General features: G+C 43.8%; 3 protein-coding genes across 3 annotated transcripts; all 3 read left to right on the top strand.

Annotated features, from left to right (window-relative positions):
- The first annotated feature begins 430 nt into the window (after positions 1-430).
- Positions 431-1,510, top strand: LOC132289948 (large ribosomal subunit protein uL5m-like). Its single transcript, XM_059790030.1, has one exon. The coding sequence runs from the start codon at positions 809-811 to the stop codon at positions 1,370-1,372; it is 564 nt and encodes a 187-aa protein (XP_059646013.1). The 5' UTR covers positions 431-808; the 3' UTR covers positions 1,373-1,510.
- On the top strand, positions 1,374-1,676 carry LOC132289945 (small ribosomal subunit protein uS14m). Its single transcript, XM_059790027.1, has one exon. The coding sequence runs from the start codon at positions 1,374-1,376 to the stop codon at positions 1,674-1,676; it is 303 nt and encodes a 100-aa protein (XP_059646010.1).
- A 6-nt stretch (positions 1,677-1,682) lies between these two features.
- Positions 1,683-5,444, top strand: LOC132289947 (cytochrome b). Its single transcript, XM_059790029.1, has one exon. The coding sequence runs from the start codon at positions 3,226-3,228 to the stop codon at positions 4,423-4,425; it is 1,200 nt and encodes a 399-aa protein (XP_059646012.1). The 5' UTR covers positions 1,683-3,225; the 3' UTR covers positions 4,426-5,444.
- Positions 5,445-24,556: the final 19,112 nt, after the last annotated feature.

Below are 24,556 nucleotides of genomic sequence, written 5' to 3'. Positions count from 1 at the left end.
TTCTAACACCACTTGTTTAGGTTGGGGTTTTTCTTTTTTTCGGTATGCCGCTCTGCGAGCAAAGCAAATTTACATAAATCCAACCTAATATCATGAATATCCTTCGCCCGTTATCTCCCCATCTTCCTATTTATAAGCCACAGCTCACTTCGACGTTTCCAATTTCCCATAGAATCTCCGGAGCTTTCCTAGCCACTATCGTTTTCTTTTTTTATCTTCTTTGTCTGAAAATTGGTTTGATTTGCTTCACTTATGAGAATTTCTACCAATTCTTGTTTTATTCATCAAAGCTCATCCTAATCTCCGTCGAGATTACTGCCTTAGCCCTGTCCTATCATCTGTATAATGGAGTTCGTCATTTATGGACGGATTTTTCGGGATTTTCCTTTCTTAGAATTTACAGAAAAAGATGGAAATGACTGTTCCAAATTTCACCTATACCTTTGAGATTGAAAAAAGAAAAGGGAGTGGATAGCTCTTTTTTGGTAGCAGCAGTGGTTCGAAGAAAAGAGGGCTATCAGGAAAGCTATATGGGCTTTGAAGCTATTGCATCGTTTGCCCCTTTCTCTAATGAATATGCATTTTCTATGAAAGACTCTCTATTTACGCTTGCTCGCAATCAATTCCATCTTGAAATGACTGAAACATCTCTTTCTGAAATAAGTGGATTCACTCCTTACCTACTCACTTCTGATCTCATCTGTATTCCGATCGAAGAAAGAATCTCGTTTTTTTCATGTTGACTACTATCTTTTTGAAGTAGATAGCCAAAAGTGCTCATTCTATAAGATACTGGAAAAGCCGACTCATGTTTCCACGTCATTTTCATTACGAAGATGTATCACGTCAGGATCCGTTGCTCAAACCGAATCACGCCAACGTTATGGAAGTTCCTGGATCGTGTCAAATCAGAGTCGTACCAAAGGCAGCACCTTCTTCTTTCATAATCCAAAATGGAAAATTGGCTATGGAGATTCCGCGCGGTCAGAAAGTCATACAGACACAACGGGCTTCGGCGGGAAAGTCGTTTCGATCCAATCCATTCTGGGGGTCAAATAAAGACAAAAAGGGATATGTCAGTGACCTAGCACGACAAAGCACTCTTCGAGGGCATGGAATGTCTCATTTTTTGGTCAGAATATCCACAGTAATGTCTCTGTTAGATTCTCCGGTCGAAATACGGGAAAAGTCCATTCAATTCTCGATGGAAACGGAGTTTTGCGAATTCTCCCCGGAACTTGCAGATCATTTCGAGATCTTCGAACATATTCGAGGGTTCAATGTGACTATTGTCACTTCGGCCAACACACAAGATGAGACTTTACCACCGTGGAGCGGCTTTTTTCACAAAGATGAGGTGGAAACTCAGTAAGATGTCGAAGAATCGAAATATACGAGATCACAAACGTAGATTGCTCGCGGCTAAATATGAATTGAGACGAAAGCTTTATAAAGCCTTTTGTAAAGATCCCAATCTTCCTAGTGATATGCGGGACAAACATCGTTATAAGTTGTCCAAGTTGCCAAGAAATAGTTCCTTTGCACGAGTCAGAAACCGATGTATTTCCACGGGTCGCCCTCGTTCCGTATATGAGTTCTTTCGAATTTCTCGTATCGTTTTTCGTGGATTAGCATCTCGAGGTGCTTTGATGGGCATAAAGAAATCGTCTTGGTAGCAACCACCAATCCAATAGAAACAAGGGTTCGCTCTGCTGCTGGCCTACAAGCAAGGTAAGTAGGTCCATTACCGGCCGGCTCCGGCCCGAAAAGACCTAACGGAGTCATCCCTTATCTCGGATCGGAGATGCTAACGGGGCAGGAATCGAAGTGTGGGGGACCTCTCTACCGCCTCTGTCTATCTTTCCTTCCTGTCAAGTATGCTCCCCAGACATAGACTACGTACAGGGAAGTACTCTTGGAAAGATAGAATCTCACCCGTGAACATCACATTCAGTTACGAATGTCACTCCCGAGGGATCGACCACTATTCTCAATATAGTAAGGCGGGGAACTCTTGTTCATTGGAGCGCCGGAGTGCGGAGGTTGTTCCCATCATTGAAGTCAGGGGTGGGACTGAGCCTTCCGAATGAGAAAGACAAAAAAGTGCTTCGTTTCGTTGGAAAAACCAACGCAAATATCATATTGACTTTCTCTCGCCCTGCTTTCTAAGGATAGATAGTTTAGGTGGGAGAGAGTGAATGAAATTCTCTCCTTTCCAAAGCTGCGCAAGGCGGCCCCCCCAGAACAAAGCCCCGCCCCTCTTTTCCCCTTTGAATGAAAGACCCCCGCCTCGCTTCCTATTCATTTCTGGGTCTGGACCCGAGGGCCTTTTTTTCTCAAGAGGTGAATTTCGAAACAAAACTCGAGCGAAGGGAATGAAAGCTTTGATGCTGCTAGTTGAGGCATTCCGCCGGGAAGGAGGTTGAAGTTTTTCTCCCACATATAGCTGTCAAAGCTAAGAAAGAAGATCCGTTTTCTTACGAGAATTCGAAACAAACAGTGTCCCTCTGCTTTAGCCTGGGAGTGACGTCGCCAGGAAGATATGAACACCTAGTTGTGCTAAAGAATCGGATTACAGACCTATTCTATATAATGACTAGGTAGTTCATCATTCCCAAAATATGAATGAAATGAGAAAAACGGGTGACGCATTTGACCTGTCTTGAAGGAGATTTCCACGCACATTGTGATCAGATGAACTTGCTCGATTGCGATAGAGCACTCGGGGGACGCTGAGCACAAACACACAATCTCCACGAAAACAGCTGAGTTTTGATCATCATTTGATTTTCATCAACATTTCACAGAAGTCAACGATCTATTAAACAAGAATGGTCTACCTACTGCTGAGTCTACTCGACAAGAAAGCATCGGCAAAATAGGGGGGAAGCTAAGATACGAATTCACGCACCTTTGCGCCCTCTTTCACCGAAGAGGAAAGAAGAATCTTCCAAGCGGACAGAGACCTCCATTTCCATTAGATGATTCATTCCTAAGCTTGCTTTGTTGCAGCAAGATGATCAGTCCGGGAGTGCTGGAGAGAATATAAAGCGGTCAAAACCTCTCTTCTTCGGTCACCGAGCAGTAGCAGTCGGACGACTCTTCACCCTTCGACGCTTCTTTTGCTGTATAACCCCCTCCATCCTTCGGAGGTGAAAGAAAGGTCTAAATAGTTGATATAGTAGGGCCCCAGAACGCTCAAAAGGTGGGGGAACAAGAGTTGTCATGATAGAGAAAAAAGAAATGACTATAAGGAACCAACGATTCTCTCTTCTTAAACAACCTATATCCTCCACACTGAATCAGCATTTGATAGATTATCCAACCCCGAGCAATCTTAGTTATTGGTGGGGGTTCGGTTCGTTAGCTGGTATTTGTTTAGTCATTCAGATAGTGACTGGAATTTTTTTAGCTATGCATTACACACCTCATGTGGATCTAGCTTTCAACAGCGTAGAACACATTATGAGAGATGTTGAAGGGGGTTGGCTGCTCCGTTATATGCATGCTAATGGGGCAAGTATGTTTCTCATTGTGGTTCACCTTCATCTTTTTCGTGGTCTATATCATGCGAGTTATAGCAGTCCTAGGGAATTTGTTCGGTGTATCGGAGTTGTAATCTTTCTATTAATGATTGTGACAGCTTTTATAGGATACGTACCACCTTGGGGTCAGATGAGCTTTTGGGGAGCTACAGTAATTACAAGCTTAGCTAGCGCCATACCTCACGTAGGAGATACCATAGTGACTTGGCTTTGGGGCGGTTTCTCCGTGGACAATGCCACCTTAAATCGTTTTTTTAGTCTTCATCATTTACTCCCCTTTATTTTAGCGGGCGCCAGTATTCTTCATCTGGCCGCATTGCATCAATATGGATCAAATAATCCATTGGGTGTGCATGCAGAGATGGATAAAATCTCTTTTTACCCTTATTTTTATGTAAAAGATCTAGTAGGTTGGGTAGCTTCTTCTATCTTTTTTTCCATTTGGATTTTTTATGCTCCTAATGTTTTGGGGCATCCCGACAATTATATACCTGCTAATCCGATGCCCACCCCGCCTCATATTGTGCCGGAATGGTATTTCCTACCGATCCATGCCATTCTTCGTAGTATACCTGACAAATCGGGAGGTGTAGCCGCAATAGCACCAGTTTTTATATGTCTGTTGGCTTTACCTTTTTTGAAAAGTATATATGTACGTAGTTCAAGTTTTCGCCCGATTCACCAAGGAATATTTTGGTTGCTTTTGGCGGATCGCTTACTACTAGGTTGGATCGGATGTCAACCTGTGGAAGCACCATTTGTGACTATTGGACAAATATCTCCTGTTGTTTTCTTCTTGTTCTTTGCCATAATGCCCATTCCGGGACGAGTTGGAAGAGGAATTCCTAATTCTTACACCGATGAGACGGATCACACCTGATCAGTGAAAAATTATTACACCAAGAATTTACGAGTGAGTATTACACCAAGAATTTACAAGCTTATGAGTCCCTCTTTTCACATTCCAAGCTCTCATTTCTAAACTTACGCCCAGGAAGCTTGATCCAAAGCAGTGCTGATTCACTTCTGTACTTTCTCGTCAAGAGCGGAGCGAGATGCCCAGCTTTGCTTGTTTTGTTACGCTGGGTGGAACTCGTGCCTTCAGAATTGAAAAATGGAATAGATAGAGTAATATGCCACTGGCTTGGAACATAGGGACAGGACATTCAGTAGATAGAAAGTCATTATTGTACTATAAGAGTGTGGCAAGGTAGCATAGCCTCGTTCGTGGCCTGGGCCTAAGGGATATGCATGTAGTTGTCTAGCCAGATCCGCGCTTGGTGATGCGATTTACAGAGAGTTTACACCTGTTCTAGTTACAAGCAAGAGTGGAAATCAAATCACTGTCTCAAAGACAAGTCCACCTTCACTCGATACGATACTTGAACCTAAAATGCATAAGCGCTCGTGAAAACTATGAATAAGAAAGAGCAATCTTTCATATTTCCTAATAGGTCAAAATACCATTAGAAGAAAAGAAGACAGTTAAGTGGCTAGTATCACCCTTAAGGGCTTTAGCCGATGTCTCTTTTTGAAAAACTTTAGTCGAATATAGATGTGAAACCTAAGAAATTGAGGAAGAAGCTTGCTTTGTTTGCTTTATTGTTGCCTATAACTAAGTCCGAAGGCTGCAGATTGGACTGCTTCTCAGAGCAGAAAGTGAATCAGGCAAGCCCTATTGCTAATTTCATTTGAGTCGTATTGCTTTGAACCCTCACTCGGGTCTTCTAATTCCTTAGAATATGCAAGTTAGTGGAAATCCAGAGCGTTGAGCAAGAGCAAGAATGGGTTGTAGCATTTACTAAAGGATGAAAGTGGTCAGGTCACTTATAGAGCCGGAAGAGATAGGCGGCAGGGCAACTCAACGTTCAATGGATCTTGGCGCTTTGCTTTCTTTTTGTACGCGATACGCGTGACTTTCTCGAACAACTGCAAAAGCATTTCATTTGAGGAGTGATCGAATATTCTCAACCTTGTTCTCCTGGCCTGGGAAAGATTCTTATTCAAGCTGACTCACTTAGCGGAACACTTTTCATATATAGCTGTACCTAAAGAATTCCTCACCGGCTCATGCAAGACCACTTCCTCATTTCTTTTTCGCTGTTTGATGGATTCAATGAGATTCGGCCTAACCTGGTTGTGTAAAAGATGCTCAATACCGTGCAAGTTGTAAAGCAGATTCCTGTCCAAAAGATAGAATTGATCAACGTCTCCGCCCTTTCAATCAACCAATAGCTGTTTTCTTCTTTTCTTCTTCGAATTGGGAAGATGCAAATGCTCAAAATGATTCATTCCCAGAAAGCGTCCGTTAATGGATAAAGTTTCTTGAAGTTTTTGTAGCACGAACTTCTCTTTCTTACGCTAATCTCGCCCCTTTTCTTCTCTCTAGGTCTTCTGGGAATGCTCAAGCGCGTATGGCTTCTCTTCTAGGATCGCTTTTCCTAAGGTCAGTTCGAGGCTACGAAAACTACAGTGCAGTGCGTGCGCTCCTGTGCGCTAGGGCTTTCAAGCCTTACTACACTCCCGCCTTCGAATCCAATCTGAGGGATCGACCCTCTCTCTACTGGCATTTAGGGCTTGCCGCCTCTCTTCCTATTGACCGTGCTCGCTGTTGACTCCTGCCCTGTCCGACGTGCTTGCTCTCAACGCCCACATATGGCACAACTTTGCTTTGTTAGATCGCTGCTTTACTATGAAGAAGGTGGTCCGGGGTCCGTTAGGGAGAGAGACAAACTAAGACGGGGATTAGAGGTAATGGAGATGAAAGATAGGCGTACCAAGAACATATTCCTACGAGAAACGAGTTTCAGATAGATAACAGAAATGGAGGATATGAAACAGAAAGAACCTCCAGAGCCAGCCAGCACGGCTCGGCTAGCGATCAGTAACAGCAGCACCAGCGGCACCTCCGTCTTGTCCTGTACCCATGCCTGCGCTCGAACCGTATCCTTAGTAATAGAGTCTCTTCCGGAACACAACAACAAAGGGTTCCAGAACGGAATGGAGAAAGAACCAAATGGCAGGATCTTCTTAACCAAGGTAGGCCAGATAGGACGGTAAGTGAGAAGAGAAGACGATCAGTTTCATTCATTTAGTACTTGAAGTCGTCGAATCGAGAGAGAGCAAGATTCGCCCAGTAAGTAGAAAAAGGTCAGTCGAGTTGCTCATTCCATTTTACGTATTAAGGATTTAGATACTAGCTCTTTGCGTAAGTTTGTCCATCTTTTTTGATTCTTCCAATAGCTTGCTTACGATTGCTTTTCCCTGCTGAATGATGCGCCTCTCATTGGGTTTGGGTTTAGTCACGCACCTCTCTCTTGCTGTTAATTCCTCCGTTGCAGTTTGTTCTTTCTTTCTGGAAAAGAGATTTTCTTGGTCAAAAGTGTTCCGGGTACTGTATCGTTGGGCTGGACGACCAATATCCTTTCTAGTTCCGTCAGCGCTTGCTGCGCGTACAGTGCTTTTGCGCTCAACTCGCTGCCTACTCCAACCTCGGTTACCAAGCCGCCCAACGAGAGACCTAAGTACTCATCAGGGCTCTACTGGGCGAAGGTTTATCGAAAAGATTGACAAGAAATCCATGGTTATTTGTTTAAGTTGAAGAGGCTTTCCATGTGATAGAAGTGGCCTTGCCCCTGCACGAAAGAACCCATCTCAGATTGGAATATTGGGAATACCTCACCGTTGGAGACCGAAAATAAGATTGCACCGTCCATTGAGTGGGAAATGCTGAGTAGGCCGGCCTATATCTGACTCCCGTAGCCTTCACTAGATATTGACTCATCTAGGGGAACTAGCTGACTAATAGATCAAATCAGTCTCCTTACCTCGAAAAAGAATGAAACTTCCAAGCCGCTAGATCCATATGGTTGGACGGGAGCTTCACCTTTCACTTAAGGAAGTGGTGGTACAAAAGAAGACAATCCTTGCCCTTTCTCTTTCTTCTTTTTGGGGTGCTCCATTTTGTATCGAGGAATGTCGTATAGTGAGTGGTATTTCAATTCTTCTATTTTGAAGCCTCAGAGTATTCGGGAAAATGATGTTCGACTCACCGGTGTTAAGTGTTTCTTCCGAGCCAGTGAGCTTATCCTCCAAAGTCAATCTCTCGTGGCTTGAGGTTTAGTTACTAAATAAGGGCTTCTATAGTCCCCAGCGATGTGCTCTCGATCTAAAGCTCCACCTCTAACCATTATTTGATGATTGAACCCAGAAGTGTGAGTCTCATTCCGCAGCTCCCTAAAGTCAATGTGTCAGAGTTTTGGCCATGGGGTTCCCTCCTTGGCAAAAGTCAAATAGATTCTTATCAACTTGATACGAACTGTACGCTGTTATTCTCTTTTTCCCCTATTTTTCCCCTTGTTCATCAACCGGAAACTGGGATCAAGCGGAGACAGAAAGAAATAACTCACGCTTGCTTGGTTACCACACTACCTTTTAAAAGCTTAATTCTTTCTTAACTTCATTAGATCACAAGACTGCTTGTGGGTGGCTCTGTCCAAGCTAAGCTAATTAATGGCTATGGTAAGAAAGTTCATTCCTCTACCTTAGTGGACGCAGCAGAGATGTGACTACAACTTTCTTTTTGTCTCGCCCCTATCTCGAAAAGTGGAACTTACGGCTCTAGATCGAGATAATGGCCTGTTACAATTGACGTCTTTGTCGAAGAACAAGCCCCGGCCTGTTGACTGAAGAAGAGGTTACCGTTACCGATGGAGCAAGAAGGGCCCCGGTCCAGCACCTGTTCTCTTCTGCGAAGCACCACCAGCTCTCTTGCGCTTGGGGATTGATCTTCTATGCCCCTTTACGCGAGCTTTAAGCCAAGTTCTCTCCCCTTTTTGATAGATTACCTATCGCTGCCCCAATCATCGGTTTTCCGCCCGAAATAAGGTCATTCGTAAGCCCCATCAAAAATGAGCCTCTGTTCACCTGGGTTCTTTGAGTTTAGTGCCACAATCTCCGTTCAAAAGGAGCGGTCAGTGAACCTTCGCTTCGGGTTCTTCTAGTACCGAACCCACCCCTCTGCTAAGAATCCGCCTGGCCTTCGGCCCTAGGTAAAGACAGAACTACATGGTTCAGCCGCTTCAACCCAACCGGTCGTTAGGCGTGGTAGTGGCCGGGGTTCGGGTGCTAAGATCTTCGATCGGGTGTGGACTTTCTTTCTGTAGATATCGTCCTTAAAACATTTGAATTGCATTTCCAACTGTGGAATGAAATTGATTAAAAGAGAGATCCCCTTCACATTGGCTGTCAATTGGTGAGAAAAGTGTATGGTTTTTAGAGGACTTAGCGTGGTCATTTCCCCTGCCAGTTTCAGTGCCTGTGGGAGACCTGGTTCGAGATGAGATGGCTCTCTTGCTTGGCTTATCGCGTTGCCCAGGAATTGCCTATCAGACAAGACTCTCGAAAGAGCTATTTGAATGGAATGAATATTCTATTAATAGAATATTGAGACTTTGGCTTACTGGTCGATAGCTCGAGATGAAGGCAATTTTGTTCTACCAATGAATTCTGATTTGACTGAGCCAAGTAGCAGTGAAGTTACAAACAATGATCAATTTCTCTGAGATTTCTTCCATTTCCGATAGGGCTTCTCTTTCTTCTTCCTCGTGCATCACCTGTAAGGATAGTTATAGTACGGTCACATGTTACTTACCCAAGGGTCGTCCCTCTAAGCGACCCCTGCCTGTGCGGGCTCAGCCTCCTCTTCTTCCGTCGGAGGTTTGCAAGCCGTTCTCTTTCCATAGAATTAGCTTGTTGGGTAAGTGATTCAATCTTTCAACATTCCTACCTACCTTGCCCGGTTAGAAGCTAGCCCAGCTTATTCATTCCAGAATCAAACTAATGACTCTCCCTATTGTTGAAATCCCAGAATCAATCTGAATGTTCTCCACTTCCAACAAAAACGAAGAGTATTGCTGTTTTCCGACTTTAAAAGCCATGCTTTGAAGGTTCGCTAGGGCACTACTCTACCTTCTCAGTTCTTCACCCCTTGCAACAATAGCGAAATCTTCCACAATTGAATCATTTGAATCCTAGGACTCATAGGGGTGGTCCGGTCATCTCCATCTCAAGGAAAAAAGAATCCTATTGAGTATGAGCAGGAACTTCTGGCAAAACAGCTTCACACGCCCGTGCCTGTACTATTTCTATTCAGAAAGGTATGCTTCTAAAAAGGAGGACAGGACCTCCTCCTCAATGACCATCTCCCGTAGCGTGAAACCGCTTTCTCCCCCTACTTCTAACAGTCAGTCAGTAATGGAAGTCAGTTAATGTGTGTATTAGACATCCAAAGGCTTCCCACTTTCAGGCGCAAACAGAAAAAAGAAGTCGATCCGATGACTCTATAGAAGACAATACTGAAAGAGAGAAAGAAGAAAATCTTGGCTGACGAGCTTACTCCTTGCTTAGAAGGCTTAGTAAGCGAAAGAAAAGGCTGTTTCGAAGGAAGATTATGGCGTTGGAGACACGCCAGATACCCTTACCTGTTGAAGTAGAGACTGACGTCATATAGAGCCTGACTTCTTTCAAGTTGAAGATAGGATCTTAGGCCGGCGGTTACCGGCTCATAGCGATCCATTTCGGCTCTTAATTGCTATGAGCACCTGGGTTCGTCGATGGAACTTCTAGATGACTGTTGGAAGCTGGAGTCAACTCTGACTTACTTATAAGAATATTGATTCTATTTTGCTTCTTCTATCTATGGTAAAGGTTCCATCTTTGTCCACCTCTTCTGGTCACATATCTGCTCGGGGGAGAACTCTCAGATTCCACCCCCTCTCCCGGTACACTGATTGAGGATATAAAGATGAGTTCTTTATGAGTTTCAAGTTGGAAAGAAAAGAGACGCCACAGACGCCCATCTCAGCCTCGTGTGCTGGAATCTTAGTCATCTTACTACTTAGTATTGGTAATCTTGCGTGCTTGTAATTCCTTTAAGACAACTCCTTCTCCGCTTTTTGTCGAATTTCTTCGGAATCCCAGTTGAAGTTCACTTTTAGACCTTTCTAGCCGTTCGAACGGTGTACCTTTTCTCCCTACTTTTTGGTGTAGATCGGCATGTTTCGGATAATCTTTCATTTCACTACTCCCCAGCTATCGCCTCTACAATATGAACTTCTCACTCCTAAGGAAAGCAAGCTTCCTATTCGATTTAGATTTGTTTGAAACATGCCACTGTGAATGGGATTGGGATGAGAAGCTCTTGTTTTAAGACCGAGTCTTATCGCGCATTCTGTAGAAAGAAATACAAGACATGGAAAAGAGAAAGAAAACAGTGCGCTCGCTACTTTAGCTAGTTCAATTCAAAGGGCGGGAAGATTCTATTTTGTTATATGTCATGAAGTGGATCCCCCTCTTTCTTTACCTGTATTCCGCTGATCTAAGGCCTTCAAGACCGATGGAAAAGGAAGGCAAGCCCCCCCATTAGAGAAGTGTCATTCTTTCCCGCTATTTCGCTTCTCCCATTCCTATTACTTTGGTCGAGCAAGTGACGTTAAAACTATCCCGGTCGGAGCTTTTCAAGATCACCTAGCGGATTGAAAGAATAAAGTGAACAACTTCTACAGTGGAGCCAAACCAGTCTCCGTTGTTCAAAAAGCAGCTCCAAGGGCGTGAGTGAGGCAAAGTTAGGAGAAAATGATCCTGTTTACGTAGTCTTAGGACTGCAAAAGACATTCTCCTCGGTTCAAAACCGGGCTACCGTTTTGGCAGGAAGATGCGCTTCTTCTCCTAATTGAAGAAAGAGGTAGGCTTAAAGTAGTAAATCAGGAAGTATGCGTCAACAAAGAAGACCCTGTGCATTGATGGGTGGTTGATCCTTACATAAGTGAGTGATTAGATAAGGGTCCACTCCTAAGGGCTAGGAAAGAAAGATCATGATTTCATGAATAACGCGAAAAGCAGGGGTTTATTGAACATAATGAGTGAACTGCTCTAAGAGCAAAGGTGGTCCTACTCGCCTGGAAATCCTTCGCGGAAGGGGTGCTTACTGAAAGAGTTCAACACCGAAAGCTGGGAATAGCATGTCATTTTAGAACGATTGCTGAGGCTCTTTAGCTGTTTACTTGTCGTGATTGGTAGGGAAAGTCATGCTCCGTATTTTTTACTTTTTCATGCCGCAGTGTGGGCTCGTCCGGACATGGGTTCTCCCACCATGAGCCAGATACGAGAGACCTTTGCGGAATTCACCTGCAAGGATCGAGACAGAAAGCACTTTGATTTACAATATTGTTTGACCAGAGATGCAAGAGGAGGGGCGGGTCTCTTATTTGATTAGTGAGCTTTGCTCTCACTCTGTTCCAGACCTGTTACGGTAGAGTCAATCTTTAGCTTGAAGTTCAGTTATGCAATAAGAGAGAGAGCTAACTTTCAGAGGACTTCGGGTTTCAGTACATACTAAGGCGTCAAATGCCTTAATTTAAGGCTACAAATCCAATGTACCATATTTGTACAATAAGAGTGCCACGGCTCTCATACTTCTTCCTTTTAGTCAAAAAGATAGGTACAGCAAAGGCAATCCAGACAATCAATATGATTCGCCACGGTTCCTTGAAAAACGAACGAGATTACCACCTCTCGGGCTCTCATCCGCCCTATCCGCCCATAAGTCAACAAAGAAGAATGTAACTCGTAACTATAGCAGCCACCGAAATAGACCTATGCTATGGTCAGGAAGGGCTAGGTCATTTTTACTTCTAAATCCTCTCTACCCTATTTCGAACCCTGTGGCGGAAATTGAGATCAAAGGAAAGGCAGAGGCTCATGTCTATATACAGCATTTAGCAATCAGATCAGAAGAATAGAAAGTTACTTTCGACAAAGCTCAAGGGGAGTAGGTTAGGAAGAAGCGCTAACGCCGTTTTCATCTTCTAAAGGCCCAGACCTAGTGATGCTTCCCAACCAGTAGGAATCGTCAACTAGAACGCTTCCTCAAAGGGTACCGCTTAGGCACTTTCTAAAGCTAAAGGAGTGCTAGTTGACGTAGCGCTTTGTCAAATTGTCAACTTCCACTATAGAATTCCCCTCTGGCGCAGGAAGGACCGCTTGACCACTCTTTCGTCCTTTCTTCATTGGATTTGCTTCATTCATTTGTTCGTAGACTTGAATGAGATTTCATGCTCGAGAATCCTTTCCGCTTAAGAAGCCAAGGTCTGAAGGCGCAATGAAGTTATGGGTGGCCCCAGTGTCCACCATTGCCAACACTTACTCGCCACCAGGTCGCTATTTCACAATTCTCAGTCACTAAAAGACTGTCAATAGAGATCTCCTCTAAATCAATGGCTATCGACATCGTGAACATCAGCATGTAGGTTCTTATAGGAATCCCAACAAAGCACGAATCAAAGGCACTCCCAGGCTAAAGAATGAAGCGATGGAACGAAAGAAAGAGGGGCGGGAGCCAAGCGGGGCTCCGATAGAGAGCTTTTTCTGCTGCGGCTGAAATGTATAGTAGAGTTTTAGAGTTCGACCCTTGATAGGAGGAGGCATAATCACAGTTAGCAAGAAAAGGGATTCGTGCATATGTTCGCGTGGAAAAGAGTCTTCCAAGTCCGGCAGACTGGTAAGCGTACAGAGGCCTCGTTATTATATTGAATAACGGTGTTCGGTCTGAGAGTATTTTAGAGCCAGTTGAAGCGGTTCGTCAAGTGGATTATTTCAAATTGGTTAGTCAGGCTGGAGACCCGCACGGGAAAGCAAGTATTTTTTGATCTAGTAGTCAAATCAACCCTGCTATCTTGAGTATTGAAACTTGCCTTCTGGTTCCTGTGTTATCGAATATTAGAATTCTCTTTCTCATACATATCCATATTGATAAAAAAAGCTTGTATGCAAGAAATTCCTTAGATGGTGAAGGTTAGTCATCTTTCACATGTTAGTTACAAGTCCATTTTTCTATTGCTGAATAAAAGAAAAGAGACCCCCCACCAAAGAAAGAAGATCTCAGCAACACAAAACAAGGGTGAACGAAATTTCAAAAGAAAGTGGAAATAGAAAGAAAAACATTTTCAAGCCAAAGAAAGTACTATCTGGTTTGAATAGGTAGCAGGATGGGCCCTTTGGAACCAAAGAAATAAGGGAATTCGCCGAGGAAAGCCCTTTTGAGCACGTAGGCTTGCTCCTAAATGAAGTAGAGTCGCCTTCAGACCTTCGCTTAATAACCAGCTTCGGCTCGGTAAACTTTCATTTCACATAGCCACTTGAGGGTTTTCCATTCAATGAACCCACCAGCCACGCACGGACTTTGAGGAAAAGGAAAGTAGGTACGACCGATGCACCTAGGCTCTATACAGATTCAAGATGTACAGAAATTCTATCTTCTGGTCATATTCTAGCCCCCGTGATAATCAAATTCAGAATATTATTGACTATATATTGGTACGCTTGTTGTGTGGTCTTGGCTTCGGAATTGTTGATATGGGCACAAACCTTTTTCTTAGCTACAGGAAGGTTGACAGGAATTTGGTAATAGAATAATTGGACCCAATGGGACACCGGAGACATTCTTCTTTTATTGAGATGAAGTCCTTGCGTAATTTGTTGACTTTTATTTCGTTCTTCTTGTTGTTCAGTTTATGTTGATTTCCAATTTCAAATGGAAACGTTCCCATTGCGGTTGTTCCCATACGCTTCCGTTTATGTCCTCTAGCTATGGACTAGTAAAGAATTTCTAGAAGTTAGCTTCTGACTCTGTAAGTTTTGATGATGATAGCATTTTCCAAGGAAAGACAACCCTACAAGATATCAACCAGGCCGCACTAGACACACTAACTATTCGTTGTACGCGGGCAAAGTCTACCTTTTGACAAGGAGTTTTGCATTATACTCTTTACAATCCATTAAGGGCACATTTCACTCATTCTAGCCGCTGTAACAATAATGTCTTTAGCCATAGCGACTCTTGATGAGGCGAAAGTCTCATCCATCTCCTCTACTGGCATGGCAGCCAAGGTAGAGAATACTCGCTATAGTGCAGAATATGAGTACGGAGCGATACGTGGTAAGATATTCTTTTCTTGCGTCAGCTGTCAAAGATTCTATCTACCCAAGAACCGAAGATGACTCGCGCGGAGAAAGATCAGAAGGAAAGGGATAGCCCAAGTGATGGAGAAAGCAGAGGTGGCACCATTTAGACTGCAGTTCTTGAACTTGTTAGACTTTTGTAGGGTGAATTACCTATTGATCATCCAAGAATAGGTTTTGCTCTATTGCAACCCGGTCAAAGAAGCGAAGTTCTTTATTCGTATAAATAAGGTTCGGTGGTTCATCCTTATTTTAGAGATTCGATTAGAGAATGAGTCAAGTCAGCCTAGAAGCCAAGAAGCCTCATGCTTTTGTTTCGCTTTCTCATCACTCTAAGCAACCGGACTCTAGGAAAGGATCAAGTGGCAAGCTGTTGATCCACTCGTAATAGATGCGTATGATAAGCTCTCTACAACTGTCGTAAGGTTTGCTCAAGGTATCTGTTGTTGATGTGTGAAGTAAGCTTCCCTTTTCTATTAGAATGCTGTACCCTATTGGCACACCAACCCCATCGAGATTCAAGAAAGAGGCAGGAGGCAACTTACGAGCTTGTTTGCTATAAATTCCTTAGTTTCTTCAGCCACTCTCTACCCGAGGAGATCACAAATAATCACACAGCGAGGATGTACGTGGAGATGTTTCAGTTGGTGTTGAGGGTTGGATCACTAAGAGATGACGACGGCGATGAAGAAGGTCTCCTAAGTCAATTAGGTAGGTCAGTGTTGGTCCTCTGTACATTCCACCAATTGCAGAACTTTCAGAGGACGCGCCATGGAATAAAGAGCCTAGCTTTACGCTTCTGTGCCTTAGAAAATGGGATTCGAACTCACCTGCCTTAATATTCAAATAAGTAAGTACCGATGCTTTCTCAGTTGGTTCCGCCAAGTCAAGGTTATTGACCTTGCCTTTTTTTGCATTGCTTGAAGAGTTTCATTGTCGAATCGCTTAGTTTCGACTTGCCCGTAGGAGTTCCCTTGTTGATCACCACCCCACGGGACTCTCTTTTCTCTTTTTCGTTTTCTTGTTGAAGATGATGGGTAAAAGCAGGCGGAGAAGGTTCGGATTGTCAACGAGAAGTCAGCTTTCTTTGTCCAAGATGTTCAAATGAGATCTTTTCTTCACGCTTTGGCCAATATGATCAATCTCTGGGCTTGAGAGCTCATTTTTGGGAAATTGGCTACTCAAGAAAGACAATCAGTATCATCATATGAGCTACTAGATAGGACACGAGTAGAGGCTATTAATGCTTTCTCGCTGTCCTTAGCTGAGGTAATATTCATCAAATAAGGAATTTACATTGAATCGTTTGGAGGTGGAAGAATGTTGAACCCCTTACACGAAGAACTAGAAACTGAGAAAGAGAAAAAAGGCTCGCCAGTGCGTTTTTACATGACACTTAAAGCCGTCCAATTCGGGGAAAATGGCCCTTGCTTAGTAACCGTATAGCGCGAGGCACTCCGGTTACACACCGCCAAATGAGAATGATAGCCTTTGGACTGAGTGTGATTCTCCTTGCCAATAACGATCACACGGCAATCAAACAACTCCAATACCCTCCTAAGGGACTACTCTTTGGTAACCCTTTTCCTATCACCACGCTCAGCATGGGACAGCGTGAGAAAGACGTACTGGCGTAGGGAGGTGCCCCCCCGAGTCACTTCGTTCGCTTTGGCCCTTTTTTCCGGTGAGACTGAATTCGCATTCTCATTTTCTGAGTCATTCTCCGAATAAACCAAATAATCTTTCTCATAACCTTTGCTCGTAGACGTGGATTTAGGCCTCCTCGTAGAAGTCTCTTTCTTGTTACGAGTAGAAGTATTGGTTGCAACTGACACCTCTTGTGTATCAAATTCCGTATCTAAACCTGCCTTCTCTGGCACGCTAGGAGCGCTTCGAAGGCATTTCTTTGTAGCCAGCCGTGGGACCTTACTCTTCTGGTACAAAGGAATAGACCCATAATTGCGTCTATAAATCATAGTTGTGGCGAAGTCCAAGTTGATTGATTCTGTTGTTCTTTCTTTTCTCCTATAGTAGAGTCTTCCCCTTAACAAACAAATGGATGAACGATTGATTTTGCTAGCCAATAAGCGGATTCTGAACTTATTTACAAGGCTGTTGCTCCGAGCATCTATTAGCAGGTGGGTCAGATTCACCTTTCCATTGAGTCATCTTCTCCGACATTAAGAGGTTCATCAACTTGAACAACTTCATTCTCATATAGATCACACTTTTTCAAGAAGAAGCCCCAATTAGTCAGATAGGATTAACGAGGGGAAAGAGAATGAGTCCACTAGTTTCCCCAATCACTCAGATTAGACAACATTCCCTTAATCGCTAGACATTCCTTGACTCTCTATTTGTGGATGAGGCAGCGTGAGGCAGGTACGACGAGGAAGCTTAGGGTGGTTGATCAAGCAGGGGGGCAGCGACTCCTAACAATTCCTATTCCTCGCCTCAGCTACATGTTAGTCAGCTGTAAACCAATGTATTGTCAGGCTTCTTTGCTTTCTCCATTTCCTATGTTGCCACTAGGCTCTATCTCGCCACCCTTACTTTTCGCGTTATTCATGAAATTCTAGATTCTTTGTGGTTACTAGAAAAGGGGGTGGACCTTCCCTAATATCACTAAGGAATTGATTGCAAAAAAGCTCTCCAGTCGAAGTATCATCCCCTGCTGCCTTGCTTCTTTTCAGGCATGCCGTCCTAGAGACTATTGAGTCAACAGTGTGTAGAGTTACTTTCCTAATGGATGAAGCTTTGACAGCTTTCAAATCAATATCCGGCATAAGGGATGCCAGTGGGAACTAGTTTTGATGGGTTCGGTTCAGGCAAAGAACGAATCGCCCAACTCTGCTGGTTCGTCTACTGAAATGAGGTCCCGTATGTCTCAGTTTGGCATTCCTTGTTGTCGCTTAAAGAACTCTTCTTTAATTCCCAATATGGGGTTTCGGTGACATATAGAACAACAACCCCGGTAAACAAAGAACCTTCAGAGGACTTCGTGCCAAGTTTGATTGATATGGTGCCGTGGAGTATATGGACGGACCAACCAGGTCGCGGATGCCCCTTAAGTAGGAAGGCAGGTCTGGCGGCATTTAAGTGTTGAGGCAGTGGGAGATACTTGAATAGAGTGGTACGCTTGCTTCCTTCCTAACAACTAAACCTGTCAGCGATGCGCTTTCTTTCATTCTAATTTGCTTCTTCGATTGCACTAGCCTCTCTTTTCGGAATTACATCCACGGCCATAGCTATTATAGGCACTTCAATAGCCGGGGTTGGAATTCTATTTCTTGCTGCTTGCTAGAAACTTTCTTCTTCTTCCAGTGGTTCAGGCAAAGAATTCAGAGTTTGATCTTCTACCTTTGGGAGTAGATTCTTTCACTCAAAGGATATCCAAGAACCTAGGTGAACAGAGGAGTGAGAAGGCTCATTTCATTCATTGATGATCAAAAAAAAAGATCTATCTAAAGAAATACATATGTGTCAAGAGGGTGAAACTGTGCTTAATCTGACTGATCTTTTGTATCCGTCTTTCTTCAATTCCGTCGTCTATCCAACAATGCTGTCGGCGCGAACCAACCTCAAGCTTTGCCTCTCCATAGTAGGGAGTCTGTTCGACTCGATCCTCTCCTTCAGCCTGTTCTAGCAATGTAGCTAGCGAGCTGTTGTTGAGCCAAGTCGCATTTCAGTGAGAAACCATTCCACATTTCCATGATCTTTCTTCTTGTTTAGCTAGGGCGTAGCGAGTTTCTTCGTTCTAGGAAGGGCTATGAGTCTCATTCCTTTTCTTGCGTTGTAGCCTAGCCCGATACGGTTCCCACTATAGAAGACTAAAAGCAACCAATAAAGGAGCTGGACTTGTTGATGGTGGTGGGTTCAGGGTTACCTTGAAGGCTGACTGGTGAATGAATGGGCGTATACGTTAGGCTCAATCAACCTGTTTCGTGGTTTTGGTGAGGTTATGCCAGGTGATACCTTTCTTTAGGTCTATAAGAGGATTCGACTGATGTACTGAATTTGTTGTGATGTACTTAGTATCATTTCCTATCTATATAAGACTGCACTTTCGCTGTTTCTCTCACTCACACTAGAGCTAAAACCAACTTCTCTACTTCTATCTGCGGTCAGTTACTCATCCAATAGTGCATCCGCATCAAACTCAGTAACTACTAGCAATTAAGGGAAGGGCTTCGTCATGCTTCAGTTTCTTCAGTGGAATCCGTGTGCCATATTTCCATATATAGATCTTTTGATCATCCATTTCCATCTCAGTCAATCTTACAAGCTCGGGTCACAAAACAAGAATCTACTCCGGGGTCTACGCTCCCACAACGTCCTGTTCTTTTTTGCTGATGCTTAGAGCCAGCCGGTCTGGTCATTCTCCAGCTTCGAATGAATCGATGGTAGCTTCTCGTATCTTGTTTTGGTGTTTTCCCAAATGCTAATCATAGGAAACGGGAGAAACTTCAGCATTTATATAAGTGCTTTGTCAACATACCCTTGAAAGGAGGACTCATTCGCCGTAACACAGTCTGATTTTAGATTACAGACCCGGTTCAACAGATGAATAGGGATAGGGATGGAAAGACTCAGACCTATAGCTCTACTTCTTGGTTTGACTTTTGAGTGCTGTTCAGATTCGATTAGAAACGGGATAGACTCATTTACCAGAAGCTTGACGAAGGTTTTCCAACATTCCCTTACTACCTATTTGTGGATGGGGCAAGAGAAAATGAAGCAGATTGGAAGTAGGATTGGTCCCTGTATTGGTAGTGGTATAGTTCCTCTTCGGAGCGAAGAAAGGATCAAGAATTCAATTCAGACTATTGTTTTCATTCCACAAAGAGTCGTTTCCAATAGATGGACTTGTGAAGGTAGAGACGGAAGCTTAGGCCCTTACGGCGGTGTGAATAAGATGTTTGCTTTGGAGAACTTCCTGACGAACCCGACCAGTTGACTGTTAGCGCCGAGGTCGACATATTCTTTCCTCTTGGGCATACGCTGACTTCTACATACGAAATTCTGTTAGAACGATTTCCTTTAGCTGTAACGCGCGTTCATGTGATCTTGCAGGATCCTATATCTTGCCTCGAAGTCTTTCTGGTGTCTGAGGCATATCCTCAAGCAAGCAAGGAGTCTTCGATTCCGTTTTCCGTTCTAAATCCTAAAGTATCTGAAGGAAAGTTTCCCAATCACACTTCTGAGTTTGATCCTTCCCAACACTAGTCTTCCATTCTCATCGGTTGAAAAGGAAGTGCATGATGTCTCTCTAGAAGAATTTCGTGACGTAAGTGAGTATTATAGATCGAATGAGAATCTTTGAATTCAATGCAAGTCAAGTGGCGAATTCAATGAGCTTGTCAGTACCTAGGTGAGTTTCCAATCTCCGTTCCAAATAGAACTCTGAAGTTTTCTTGTTCCGTTGCGTGAAAGTGAAACAGGAAGAAGAGACCAAACAAACCATTAGCAATAGTGAAGGGCAGAAGTCAAACCAATCATGATAGCTTTGGAGCAGTCACTCTAATTCCGTGAGAGGGTTTCTTAAAATGAGAATTTCCTTAAATAGATCTTTTGAGAATCCATGCCCTAAATGAAAGCTAAAAAGCGAAAGAAATGAGTCAGTACATTGGCCTCACCAAAGACTCTGTTAGCCTACGGGTGAGTTTAGTGAAATGAAAAGAATCCCCCGGGAGAGTCCGCATTTCCGCCTACGCTGGGATAGCAAAAAAGTAGTTCATTTCGCACATCCGGTCCGGGATCCTTGATTCATTAGTCAGCGCCGTCCCCTCATTTAGGTGAGGATTCTAGGTAGATCCCTGCGGAGTTTGTTTCGCACCTCCTATTCTAGCTCTGTCTTCTGCCCCGGCTCAAGCGCGACTTCATTCTATTAGAAAAGCAATCTCTTTTTTCAACGTAATCAATAAGTCAAAGCTTTTCTTTCCATTTAGTTAAACGGACTTTGAAACACATTTGCTTGAAGCTGCCCCATCTATAACAACAAAACCCGACCCAACTTCTCGACAGAATGAATCAACGAGAAGGATCCGGCGAGAGCAAACAACTCCAATTTCACTCATTTGCCATGTATAGGAGATAGAACTTTTTCAAAATCGAACCGGTCTCCAGGCGAAAACAGGGTCGACTACTTTTCTATATATATCCGGTCTCACTTTTGAGATTTCTTGATCCGGAGCTTAAAGGAAATCGAAGAACTACAGCTCATTTATCTATTGGTTTTTCATTAAAGGGTACGAGTCATTTACAACGCATTTTGTTCACCCAAGTCGAACGAGGAAGAGGAGTCTTTGGGTCAAAGACCGTCGACTCCGCCTAAGCCCCTTCCAGGGAGAGCTACTTTGAATTGAAGGTGGAGCCAGGCCAGCTTGCACATCAGCAAGCCTTTCGTCGCTTACTATGAGCGAAATTCAATCCTTATCAAGAAATCATGCACTGAACTTCAGAGACCTAGACTAAGGCAGCGGCACCGTAGAGGGAAGCCTAGAGAGGGAATTTTCCCCGCAATCTGTCCGGAAAGGGGATTTGAACTAAGAAAAATGCCCATTGAAGAGAAGAGTTTAGTTATGAGCACGAGTTGAGTATCACAATCCAGAAACCAACTCCAGCTAACCGATTGAGTGGGATCAATTCCTTGAACGTTGTGAGGAGAGAAGAGCACAAGCCCCGGAGGATAATATGATTCTATCTCTTCCCCTGCCCTGGACTGGATCACTTGCTTCGGTCACATTGGGTGTCAGCTTCGAACTCTTATTATAGGCTTTCCCTTTCGTATAACACCTGCTGCTTCCTTCAATGAATCTACATTTGACTGATCCAAGTAGCCATGAAGATAAAACAATGATACGTTTCGCTTCGATGAACCAACTAATTATGTAATGCATGTCGCTTGATTCTCTAACAGATGGATTCGAATTCTCTCTCTATAAGTGAATACTCACAGGAGGAAAGAAGCAAAGAGTGGCTTCCTCCCCCGGTTGACCAGATTAAGAGTGCTGGAAAGCTTGGATTGAGGCAGAAAGAGTCATCCCATCAACATCAACAAGGTCCGAGAACATGAGCAAAAGCCAAAGAAAAGGGCCAGGAAATCCATTTGAGATTGAGGGTTCGAATAGGGTTCTCCTTGGAGTCTTTGGGTTTTAGCTTCGGTGCCAGTTATGCGGTTCCGTGGCAGTCTTTAGCTTCGATGCCAGTCTTGAGCTTCCATTCCTTAGTTCAGCCAAAAGATCAACCCTAACTCGGCTTCGAGAAAACAAGGTTCGACTAGCATAGCATGTCTTATTAATAAAGCAATGGAGCTCCTTGGGCAATGGAATCGCTTTTGATGTAGCTCGTAGACTTATTAGCTCTTCGCTTTTAAAAGAGGATGCCGTTAGGAAAACAAGTACGGAATAATTCTTTTAAGAAAAGGGGATTCTTGCGCGAAACTCAACGTAAATAAGGTTGGCTAATCGATCTATAGAACTTTGGAAAGTCGTCCAGAAAGACGGATTCAACCTCAAAATGACTACAAGGGATATGGTCACCAAAACCGCCCTCGGCTTTAGGAGTTGGTCCCGAACGCAAAGAGTCTCAATCGAGGAAAAAGGAGTATTGCTGAGGAATATGTGACGAAATAAGTTGTTAACCTACCCCGTCTGACTATCCCTATAATAGTGGCCCTCCTACTAAGGGAGTTTTCAAACCATATGGAGCGAAGGTCCCGTATGCATTTCTTCAGTGAAGGGCCGGCTGTACATATGATTTATTATGTCTTCGTGAGCGTTCTTCCCACTGAATACGTGGAAGAATCTCCCGCACTCACTTTTGAAGAACTCTTTTCTCACGGCATGGTTCGATACGCATATGAAGAAAGAGAGCCATCCACTCCCGCTCAAAGATTTGGACTCTCATTAGGGGCACTTCTCAAACGAAGAGGAAGGCAGATACGCCTAAGCTTGGGGCAGGCAGCCTATGTAGTCCATGAAGCTACTACTTTGTTTAATATCTTAGCTGGACGAGGCGGATACGACGAAGCTTGAAACACAGATGATGCGAGAAAGGAATTTCTAGTCAAAGAAAGCCGAAGCTATGAAAGCAATCGCCCAATGCCAATGAATGAATAAATAGGATCGGATCGAGCATGATCACTGACTTATCTAGCATTCTATGATGTTTGGTAAGACCTATACACTGTACACCAACGAGAAAGCTTTCTCTCTTCACAGGCTTGGCTTCCAAACTGGGTGATGTTGTACTTCGCTATCTTGATTCTTCTTTGTCTCACTGTCGAAAAGAGCTTTTCACCCACAGATGGAAAAGTGACCGCTTTTTCGCTGATTGCACGAGCTAGCTTAACGTTCGATTTCGATCTCACTCAATCCGTAAGGCGCAGGTCACAAAACAAGAAGAAGCAGATCCGGGGTGAAGGCAAAGAGGAAAGCAAAGCTTCCCAGGGACGGGAAGGCAAAGAGATAGAGAGAGAATCTACTCCGAGACGAAGGCAAATAGGCTTGACAGCTTTTGCAGCTATATGCGACAGAAGTTTCGATGTTTGAAGAGCCTACGCGGAAAGGAAATAGATAAAGAAATGGCATTCCCCTGTTGTGATGAAAATGGACCAATGCGACAAATAAGGATTCTCGTATAATGATGATAGAAATTTCGATTGATTGGTGACTTCGCAGCTACTTCGCTCAACAGCTACCCCGTTGATAAGGATAGGATCGAGCAGTATCACCGACTTTACCACATTATGTTGTTCTGTTTGTTAATCGTTCTCGAGCGTCCTAGGTGTACAGGTGATGAGATTGGAATCAATTCAAAGATGATGCTATGGCCAGAACAAAGGCTGCGAAACTGCCGGGGCACGCCTCAATAGGGAAAGAATGGTAATAGTTCAAGAGCCAATACATGGCTATTTTATTCATCTCGATGCTTCTACTTGTTCAGCACCTAACGAAAACGACAGAAAGATCATCTAATCGCTTATGTAGCATCGATTCTTTTTCTTCGTCAATGAGGTAGGTCTCTTTCCCCTTCTGTTCCACTTCCCCCTTTACGCGCCTCGCTCCACTAACTTCATGTTCCGAAGATGTCTCCAGTCAGTTGTGCAAGTTCTCAAATTCGCGAAAATCAGAGTTTGATCGGAACGCTAGCGCAATGCTTAACACAGGCAAGTCGAACGTTGTTTTTGGGGGAGCGATAGGGGTTCCCCCTCCGTTCGAGCCGATTCGGTGCTTCTTTTCTGAGTCCATTTGCTTCATTTCTTCTCTTCATCTTTCCCTCGCGAAATGGGGGGTGTTTTGCCTCTGCTTGCTTTGCTGCTGTAATCGCAAAGATTTCCTAACGAGTCACTTCAATCTGTCAGCTGCTTGGGCCCAACCAGCCATTGTAGAGTTTCCACGTCAGAGCTTGCACGGAAGCACACCTGACATTAGTTGGCTTTTCTTCCTCAGCTGCTAGGTTGACTAAGGAAAAAACTCCTTTTGACTCTTCTTTGGGGCAAACCCAATCAAATGGCTATAACGTTGCTTCACGCTACATCCAATGGTCATGGAGGAGGTTTTCCAATTGTGCGAAAGTTGGATCTCCAAGTGTAATAGCTTAATGCTACCTAGCTCGAATCCAATTTTAAGTTTCAATATTACCCGAAGAAGGAACTATGAAAAGAGTTTTGGTTTATCTTCTTAAGCCTCTACGTTACGTCGTGCAATCCCTTTTGACCTTCAGTTTGGTAACATCCCCTCTTGTTGAAGGGTGAAATTTCTAGCAAACAGCAAAAGTACGAATGAACTTGGTGCTGGGAGAAGGGTCACTTTATGAGCTTCGGGATTTGCCTAAGATGAGTGGGGAAGATGCAGAAAGAAACCTCGAATTCAATCAGAGTAGCAGTCTTCACATATGAAGTCCATTCCTCAACTTACGGAGGTAGAAAGGCAAGTCAAGGGCATTTTGCTATTTCTTCGTCCCTCTTAGGTTTTGCTTCCTTAGTATAG

The sequence above is a fragment of the Cornus florida genome, unplaced genomic scaffold, assembly GCF_030987335.1.
Source record: "Cornus florida cultivar Cherokee Brave unplaced genomic scaffold, ASM3098733v1 CherokeeBrave_3.0.0_Hap2_scaffold_204, whole genome shotgun sequence".
Classification (NCBI taxonomy): Eukaryota; Viridiplantae; Streptophyta; class Magnoliopsida; order Cornales; family Cornaceae; genus Cornus; species Cornus florida.
The sequence above is the reverse complement of the archived record's forward strand: the minus strand, read 5'-3'. Positions and strand labels throughout refer to the sequence as shown.